This window comes from Nothobranchius furzeri, chromosome 4 (genome assembly GCF_043380555.1).
Source record: "Nothobranchius furzeri strain GRZ-AD chromosome 4, NfurGRZ-RIMD1, whole genome shotgun sequence".
Taxonomy (NCBI): domain Eukaryota; kingdom Metazoa; phylum Chordata; class Actinopteri; order Cyprinodontiformes; family Nothobranchiidae; genus Nothobranchius; species Nothobranchius furzeri.
The window spans coordinates 64,599,241-64,609,416 of NC_091744.1; the positions used below are offsets into that span (position 1 = coordinate 64,599,241).

At 42.5% G+C, this 10,176-nt stretch overlaps 1 protein-coding gene and 1 pseudogene across 1 annotated transcript; both read left to right on the forward strand.

Moving 5' to 3' along the window:
• Positions 1–240: 240 nt before the first annotated feature.
• On the forward strand, positions 241–3,437 carry LOC129153565 (piggyBac transposable element-derived protein 4-like; annotated as a pseudogene).
• Positions 3,438–4,820: 1,383 nt separating this feature from the next.
• Positions 4,821–8,015, forward strand: tmem276a (transmembrane protein 276a). Its single transcript, XM_015964255.3, has 4 exons — positions 4,821–5,681; positions 6,027–6,140; positions 6,229–6,366; positions 7,187–8,015. The coding sequence occupies exons 1-4, from the start codon at positions 5,276–5,278 to the stop codon at positions 7,432–7,434; spliced, it is 906 nt and encodes a 301-aa protein (XP_015819741.1). The 5' UTR covers positions 4,821–5,275; the 3' UTR covers positions 7,435–8,015.
• The last annotated feature ends 2,161 nt before the right edge of the window (positions 8,016–10,176 follow it).

The following is a 10,176-nucleotide window of genomic DNA, read 5'->3' on the forward strand; positions in this document are numbered from 1 at the left end:
TCTGAGATAAAATGAACTCATTTAATGGAATATTTTTTGCTAAATATTTATATTTTGAATCGTATTGAAAAGCTGCTGTATGCAAAGTAACTGTAACTGAATTAATATTATATTTTTGTAAAATCTGAAATATTTAAAAGCATGTTTGTAATGTTTTCTTACAAACGTGCCCTCCCAGAGCAGCTGCACCCCCTCTACTGTTAGTCTGGAACCTCCCCTGCTATAGACTCCCTTAACCCTTACCTCACATTAGAGCATTTTTTTGTGCTGACACGTGTATTTTTGTGAATAACTTTGGCTATGTTAATGCAATTTATCTAATTTTTATGGAGGATGTGTATTTTGGAAGGAATTACAAAAAAAAGTTTGAAAAAATATTCAACCTACTTTATTAAAACGTGGAAATCATTTTGTACAGTTAAGCACATTGAAGCATTTTTTTGTGCCATTGACTTTCATGTAAATCATATATTTTTAATTAGCATAAATATTGGCATAATTTTAAAAAATTATGATTGTGCCCGTGTTTACAGTCTCATCACAAATGTAAGAAGCAGTTTTTACTGTTTTTCACTACATGGCATACTTTCTCCATATATAGCAGGGCAATGGCTGACCCAGCATTTAAACTGAATGATTTAGCTGTATTTCTTTACCTCTGACTGCCCATTATAATACATATTTTGCAAAAAAATGGTTTGTGTGTTATTTAGAGATGCCATACAATAGTTTGCATGTGTGTGTTCTGAATTTTTGGTAATTGTGCTTTTTCAGTGTTCTTTCAAAAAATAAGCCTGACTGAATGTACAAAATTAGCTTATTCTGCAAAATAGCATTTTGACATGTGTTCCTTTGTGTGTGATTGTTCAGGCATGCGTGTATGTAGGTATCAAAGCACTTTACAGATCTTCAAAGGACAGATCTGTGATCATTATCTGGAGTGGTTGAGCAGGTGTGGGCCATGGGAGTGTAGGGGGGGGGGGGGCACAGGTTCTCACACTCTGTTGACTTCATGAATATTCATCAAAGGCATGCTATATATCAAAAATCAAAGGATTTTCTGCTAAATTTCAGATACTCATTCACAATTTTACTTTTGCAAAATGTTATTTCAATAAGTACAAAGCATTTGCATGGATGAAAGCTAAGATGAAGGCTGAAAAACTTCAAAGGCATACATTTGTTTTTCAAAACAAATTCCTGCAGAATCGAATTTTGTTTACATTCAGTAGGGGCAGCTTACACAGGTGCACCAATTGACTAAAAGTACATATATGAGACTCAGATCAGGATTCATTTCTTTGAACCGCAACCATGAGAAGAAGATTCAATGTGAATGAAGCCCTGGAGGTGTTTCAGCAGCTTGAGGAAGAGGGAGAGTCAGCCTCATCCTCATCCACGGACGACAGCTCTTGTTCGGATGAAGAGGCTGAAGATCAGGCCTTTACCCCAGGGCCTGATTCAGGGGAAGAAATGGAAGAAGGTTCAGATGAGGAGGTGGTTGCTGCAGAGGAGAGATGGGACCATCCTTTGTGGCAATCAAAGAGCGGGATCGCCTGGTCCCCGACACCCGACACCAGGATCCCCTTTCGGGCTCCAGACGTCCGCCATTGTGGGATCACCCGCCTCGCTGTCAGCTACATCCAAACTATTGAGGACAGCTTCGATTTTTTTAACTACAACAATCCTAGATGTAATAATAAAATACACCAATATAGAGGGAAGAAGAAAATATGACGATTGGACAGACGTTGACCGCGTGGAACTCCGGGCATTGTTTGGGTTGCTCATCCTCGCTGGTGTGCACCGTTCCCGTGGGGAATCATCTGCCAGCCTCTGGGGGGAGGAAACGGGGAGGCCGATATTCAGAGCCACGATGAGTTTGGGAAGGTTCCACATGCTGACTGCAACATTGCGCTTTGATGACCGCTTGACCAGGGCAGCCCGCCGGTTGGTGCAGCAGGACAAGCTCGCTCCCCTGCGGGAAGTGTGGGACCTCTGGGCGGCCCGGCTCCCTCTCGCCTACAACCCCGGTGAAGATGTCTGCGTTGATGAACAGCTCGTCGGATTCAGAGGTCGCTGCAACTTCAAGCAGTACATGCCCTCAAAACCGGCAAAATATGGCATCAAGCTGTGGGTGGTGAGCGATGTGGCCACTTCTTATGCCTGGGGGATTATTCCCTATCTGGGCAAGACGACTCGAGACGCCCCGGCAGAAAGGGGGCAAGGGAAGCGGGTGGTGCTGGAACTCACGGAGGGTCTGAGCGGCCGCACTCACCACGGACAATTTTTTCACCTCGCTGGTTCTTGGAGAGGAGCTGCTAAAAAAAAAATCTGTCTTGTGGGAACAGTTAGGCGCAACAAGCCAGAGTTGCCCCCACAGCTGCTCCAGATGAAAAGCAGAGCGGTTCTGTCCTCCCTGTTCGGCTTCACCTCCACCGCCACCGCGGTGAGCTACATTCCAAAGCGCCGGCGGAACGTTCTGCTCCTCAGCACCAAACACCATCAGGTTCAGATCCAGGAGGGACCGCAGCAGAAGCCGACCGTAATCATCGATTACAACCGCTGCAAAGGGGCAGTTGACAACTTGGACAAGGTAATTTATTTATTTTATTTTGTTTTATTATAATTCACCAACCTAATTGCATATGTAATTTATTTATTCATTTATTTTTATTCCAGCTCGTTGCAACATACAGCTGCCGCCGCAAGACCAGACGTTGGCCCATGTCGCTCTTCTGCAACATGTTAGATGTGAGCGCCTACAATGCCCTGGTCCTGTGGCTGTCTGTGGAACCGGCCTGGAACCAACAGAAGAGGAGCATCCGTCGAAGGCTGTTCTTGCAGGAGCTTGGGACCTCCATGGTGAGACCAGCCCAGGCGAGGCGCACTCGCTTGCCGCGGTCCAGCAGCGCTGCAGCTCTGTTGGAGGTGCAGCAGCAAGTGGAGCCAGGTCCAGCCCAGGAGCAGACAAAGAAAAGATGCCACCTTTGCAGAGGGAAGAGGAGCGTGCATGCACGCTTTTGCCATGCATGTGGACAGGCTGTGTGCAAGGAGCACTCAACAGTTGTGTGCTCAGCCTGCAGCTGTTAGCTCACTCCCCTCTGTGTTTCTCTCTCTTTCTCTCTCTCTCTCTCTCTCTCACACACACACACACACACACACACACACACACACACACACACACACACACACACACACACACACACACACACACACACACACACACACACACACACACACACACACACACACTTTTTCTTTGTTCGTGTGCTTTAATAAAGTGTTCAACTGGTCATCTTTGTAAGTGCATTTTTTTGTGCTCTAATGACTTTAACGTGAGTATTTTAGAAAATATGACATTACACAAAAACTACAAAGTGAGCAAAAAATATTTTTATGCCTATTTGTGACACTCCAAGGCTGTGACAACTTACCCACAAAAAAGTTAATCTGGACATAACACACAAAAAATGATTTGATTTTTTCATTTTTTGTACAGTTTTCAAACTTCGGGTTTTGCTAATAAACCTGGCAATAAAGGGGTTAAATCTGAGAAACACACACATATTTTATTATATTTTGTTAGGGCTGAAGCCAAGGATGAAATTCATGTAAAAAAATTGGGACTTATGAAATATTATATAATATTTCTATGGGAAGCTTTCTAAGTGCATTTTTTTGTGCTCTAATGACTTTAACGTGAGTATTTTAGAAAATATGACATTACACAAAAACTACAAAGTGAACAAAAAATATTTTTATGCCTATTTGTGACACTCCAAGGCTGTGACAACTTACCCACAAAAAAGGTAATCTGGACATAACACACAAAAAATGATTTGATTTTTTCATTTTTTGTACAGTTTTCAAACTTCGGGTTTTGCTAATAAACCTAGCAATAAAGGTGTTAAATCTGAGAAACACACACATATTTTATTATATTTTGTTAGGGCTGAAGCCAAGGATGAAATTCATGTAAAAAAATTGGGACTTATGAAATATTATATAATATTTCTATGGGAAGCTTTCTAGGTGCATTTTTTTGTGCTCTAATGACTTTAACGTGAGTATTTTAGAAAATGTGACATTCCACAAAAACTACAAAGTGAGCAAAAAATATTTTTATGCCTATTTGTGACACTCCAAGGCTGTGAGAACTTACCCACAAAAAAGTTAATCTGGACATAACACACAAAAAATGATTTGATTTTTTCATTTTTTGTACAGTTTTCAAACTTCGGGTTTTGCTAATAAACCTGGCAATGAAGGGGTTAAATCTGAGAAACACACACATATTTTATTATATTTTGTTAGGGCTGAAGCCAAGGATGAAATTCATGTAAAAAAATTGGGACTTATGAAATATTATATAATATTTCTAAAGGAAGCTTTCTAAGTGCATTTTTTTGTGCTCTAATGACTTTAACGTTAGAAAATTTAAACGTTGGGTAAGGGTTAAATGTTGTTTATTTTAAAACATTTTACACTTGAGGAGTTAATTTGAAGCGTAAGTTGTTATTTTCAAAACTACATAAACAAATAAACAAAAATAAAGAGAGAAAACATAAAAGTTGTACTAAATTTAAATGTATTTTTTTCTTATAAACCTGATTTTCATCCTTGTGTTTTTGTATAACTGAGAAAAATTGCCTAGTGTTCTGCTTTTGTTTACATCTGTCTGAAAAGTCTCTGCTGGAATGGAAATTTACCAGATCTAGGGGATGTGATGAAACAGTTTCCTGCATCATCACACAAAGCAGTCATCTGTTTCTAGTGTTTATTATGGTCTGTCAGACAGACAGCAGCAGCTGTCTTAATTTGACAGACGCTTATTGAAAGCAGGGTGGACTGGAGGACACTTCCTCTTGGATTTCCTTGACAAACTAAAGCTCTTCCTGGTCCATGATGATGCAGTAGGATCAGGTCTAGGTGAAGTGTCTCCAAACACTTGCTCTGTCTCCATCTGCTGGAAAGAGGTGCTGGACTGAGCAGCATCAATAGACCGAGTTCAGAGGCATCTGGGAAGCAACCCGAACAGCTCGTCCAGGCCTCGGTTTATTTATTTTGCGCAACAGAATCTGACTTTACTCAAAAGCATAGGAGGAAATCCAGAGAGGAGAAGGTTTCTGTGATGGATCCGCTCTCCACATCCTCACGTATTGCTGAAGTTCCTCCACAGCGCAGCAGCCACTGACAGCAGCAGCAGCCAGGAGGGGAGTCCTCCCGTCCCGTGGATCTGTCACGGCACCGAGGCCAGACACGCGCATGGAACATGGCTGCGATGAGGACTTTAACCGTGGCTGGGCTCTTTTTGGCATTCTGCGCGTTGGGACTGATAGCCGTGGCGATCAGCACCGACAACTGGTACGAGACGGACGCGAGGCGGCACCGGGAGCGCTGCAAGAATTACTCAAACAAAAGGAACGACCCGGGCTACATTTACATCTCCAACAACAACCTCCCGCTTCGGATGCTGCCGATGGAGGGGAGCACCGGGAGGAAAAGCTCCAGCGTCCGGGGCGACGCGCTGCTGCGGGCTAAGAGACACTTCTTCCTGCCTCCCGCCTCGGCCATGGAGTCCCTATGCAGTCGGCATTTCAACTCCACCATCACCGGACTGTGGCGGAAGTGCCACCGGGAGGGATTCGACCTGGAGACGGAGGACCTGATCTTTAAAGGTCCGTTTCCTGCGTTATTTTGTGCTTGTGGCGCTGTCCGAGGTGCTGATGCTGCGCACAGACCCTCAAGGCCTACGCAGTACTACACAGTGCAATCATCTAGCTGTGTGTGTGTGTGCGCACCCGTGTGCATGTGTGCGCGCGCGTGTGTGTCTGTGCGTGTGTTTTATGTTTCGGCACAAAAAGGGCTAACTGTAGTAACAGAAGGCTCGAGATGCGAATACTCCACAATAGTGTGGGTGGATGGTTGGGTGGTGGTGGAGGAGGAGGAGGAGGGAGGGAGGGGGTGGGGGGTGTCAGCGGATCCTCCTCATCTGATCCTCTTTGTGTTGTTTACATCCTCAGGACTGGTTCTGCGCTGCACGCCAATAAAATACTACTACTCTTCATCAGCGCTGCCCAGAAATCTGCCAATCAATCTGACGAAGACTATCAGGCAGGATGAGTGGCACGCGCTCCGTGAGTTTGCACGATGTTGTCTGTTTATTATTATTATTTGTCAGATTAATTGTTGTGGAGAGTGAGTCAAGCTGTGTGTGCGTTGCAGACCTCCAGAGGATGACTGCCAGCTTCATAGGCATGGCCATTTCCATCATCCTGTTCGGGTGGATTATAGGCGTGCTGGGCTGCTGTCAGGAGCATGATCTGATGCAGTATGTGGCTGGACTCCTATTCCTCATGGGAGGTAAATGTATGTTTTACGTAAAGAACACTGCCCAGGTTCGCCACAGGAGGGCAGTGTGGTGTTTGTTATTGATGGTGGCTTTTGGTAACGCATCAGAGGGGATGAAACTGGATGGATTTGTGTGTAAAACAACAAAACACACAATTAACTTCTTTGCTTTAACACTTTCAGCTTCAAATAATATGTAAAAAATAACATTTCACATCTAAATCTTCATGTATCAAATTAAAGCTGAAAATTTAGAATCAAATCCAAAAGGTTATGCCTTCATAGACTCTGTAGGCTGTTGACTCAAATCTAACATTAAACCTGTGATGTTTGAAATTGAACATTTAACTATTATAAAAGTAAAACAGACCTCCAAAGTTAAAGTAGGGTGAAGAAATGCTCAGAGTCCATCTGATTCTAAGACCAAGTGTCATTTATCAATGTTCCTGCTGGTTTTGTCCAACAAATGATTATTTTTTAAAGGAATGCATAAAATCTTACATCATACTCTGAGATAGTAGGGGGTCTCTTTACCCTATTCCCACATCTCAATTTGCATGTTAGTTAAATATAAAGTTTATATTTACATTTCAATGATCCGATTGTAAAGATTCCAAGTCAAATAGATAGGAATTTGATCCTATTAATATTTTTGACATCATTATTTTGATTCATGTTTAAACTTTTAGATATAATTTTGTAAAGAGGCGGAAATGTGACTAAAATGTTACACCTTATTTTTATTTTTAGGAGGGGCTAAATGTGAAACAATTTCCTAACTTTGAGTGCATTACCTCTCTATTTTACTCTGTCTCTTCTTGTTCTCCATCAGGGACATGCTGCATAATCTCTCTCTGCACATGTGTGGCCGGGATCAACTTTGAACTGTCCCGCTATCCACGCTACATGTTCGGGATCCCAGAGGACATCAGTCACGGCTATGGCTGGTCCATGTTCTGTGCTTGGGGCGGACTGGGCCTGACATTGCTGGCTGGTTTTCTGTGCACACTGGCTCCTTCCCTTTACCCTCCACACACCCCCGTGGCGCACAAACCCAGACAGGAGAATGGCTGCGTGTGACAACCCACAGCACATTTAACAGATGCCTGTCTCATCCTGAAACCATGATGAGTCCTGCTCTGGAGGCAGTTTTCATCCAGGGACTCGGCGAGCCTCTGCTCAGCCAGAGGAAAACACCTGGCTCCCACTCACATTAACATGATAAAGAGGTGACATTTGACTGAATTTCAGTTCCTCTGGTGCTTTTTTTCAGTCGTCTCTTTATGAATGAACTGTCCAGTGTCATTGCCTGCTCTCCAGGAGGAGAACATGATTACTTCTTCCTGTAAATTCTGCTAGTTTGAGAAGAAGAGACAAAAGTCCAAGAAGATGGCAGAAGATGAATAGCACAACTTTGAAACAAACTGTATTGAAGATAAACTATGGATGTGTCTCATCACATTTCAAAGGGCAATCATGTGTATCATTACGTACCCATTCAGAACAAAATATGAACTTTTTTGAACTGTATGTATGCAGATGCAGTTTTGTTTATTAAGGGGGAAAATACAGTGTTCAGACCAAACTGTGTTGAGGGTCTTAACCCCCTTATCCAGAAATGTCTTTTCTTTTTGAACAATAAAACAGCCATGCAAAAGTAACGATTCCTGCATAAAGGCAGTCTAAATGTTTTAGTGGGCGTCCCACCCCGACTGGAGTTTACTGGTGTTTCAACAGGCAGAGAGACAGCAGCTGAGATTTGGGTTTAACAGCTGTTTTATGCAGCCGCCTCCGAACAATTTATGTGTAAATGTCAGCGGCCAAAATGTGAGTCAGAAACCAAAAACAAATGGGAAAAGTGACAGAAATAGATTAATCCAAATAAAGCAAAAACAAACAATGAAGTCCTTTTCTGCTCTGTGTCACGCTGAAATAAAATCCCCTTTTATACACACCACTGACACGCTCAATGAGAAACGAAGTCCAGACTCCAGTCGAGGCTCTTTGATATTTTAAATACACTGAAATCTGAACCGATTTGGCTTCACACACATCCTCGGGGTTTCCCATCCAGCTGCATCTCTTTTATTATTGAAAAAATTACTAACCAAAACTGATTGTGAACTCTCTAAAGGTATGCTCATTAATGTAAACAAGACAATCTGATAGATAATAAAAAGTCATTGAATGCTTTATGTGATGGTACTTTACTCACTCCTGGCTTTTTAACTGTCTAAAATAGCATCAAATGTAAAAACAAAACATGTTTTGAGTAGAATCCACATTCTGCAACATGATCAGCTTTATATTCAAATGGAGAACAGAGTTTTGTGAGTCCACATCTAGAGGGTGACTCAAGTCTTATTGGGCTAGGTTCAAAACCATCCCAAAACAAGCCTCAACAACACAAAATTACCCCCAAAATAAAAATAAATAAACAAACAAATATCTTTTTACAAACATTAATGGATAAATGACCCACACTTACACAGCGCCTTTCAGAGTCAGAGGACTCCAAAGTGCTTTACACTACAGAGTATCAATCATCCATTCACACACACATCCCCCCCCCCCCCCCCCCGACCACCACCAGCAGGCAAGGAGGGTTAAGTGTCATGCCCAAGGACACAACAGCAGCAGAATTTTTAGCAATTGTCTCCAAAACAAGACAAGACAGATTTATTTATACATTTTCTACACAAAGGCAACTCAGTGTGCCAGCTACAGAACATAAAACACATAATAGTTTTGTTTATTAAGAAACATGTTTATCATGTTTATTGGTTTGTTCATTTTTACGATTCTGCAGAAATGTACTGCTTCATCCTGTTATTCTATGATTTACCTTCTGAAACAAGAAGGTGAAAGATGGGCTACAATGGGTTTGCCTGTGTCTGTGCATTTCTATCTGTGTGTGTGTGAGTGTGTGTGTGTGCTTGCGTGTCTGTCTTATACATTATTACTGTAATATCATAGCTTAATCTGCAGAAGTCAAAGCATCACCCCTGACAGGTTCCAGTACTGTTTTTAAGCCCCATCTCCTCGGTGTAAATGACTGGTCTTAGTAAGAATAAAAAAATATATATAAGAAACACAACATGGCAGGTTGCTGTGGCTTCACTTTTCAGCAATTGGGAAAAATGCAGAAAAGCAAAGTTTATAATGTGTGTGTGTGTGTGTATGTGTGTGTGTGTGTGTGTGTGTGTGTGTGTGTGTGTGTGTGTGTGTGTGTGTGTGTGTGTGTGTGTGTGTGTGTGTGTGTGTGTGTGTGTGTGTTTGTGTGTGAGTGAGTGAGTGAGTGAGACAGACAGAAAGATAGAGATGGAGATAGAGAGAAAAGGATGAATGTGTGTGTGAAAAGTGTGTGTGAGAGAAGAATGTATGTGTATGTGAAGAGTATGTATGTGTATGTATGTATGTATGTGTGTGGAGAACATACTGTATGTGTATGTAAAGTGTCCTGGCCGTGGAACGCTGGATCAGCTCTATACCTTTAGGGGAGTCCAGTCTGCATGTGTTTTGTGGATTTGGAGGAGGCGTTCGAGAAGGATTGAGTCTTTGCTTTTTGCAGATGATGGTCCTGCTGGCTCTTACTGAAGCAGTTTGCAGGCCAGTGTGAAGCAGCTGGAATGAGAATTGGCTCCTCTAAATCTGAGACAAGTTCCTGCCTGCCTCAAGTGGAGAAATTAAAAGTATCTTGGGGTCTTGGGGGTAAAAGGGAGCATGAGATAGATAGTCAGATTGGTGCTGCGTCTGCAGTGATGCGGGCGTTGTACCGATCTGTCGTGGTGAAGAGAGACCTGAGCCAGAATGCAAAGCTCT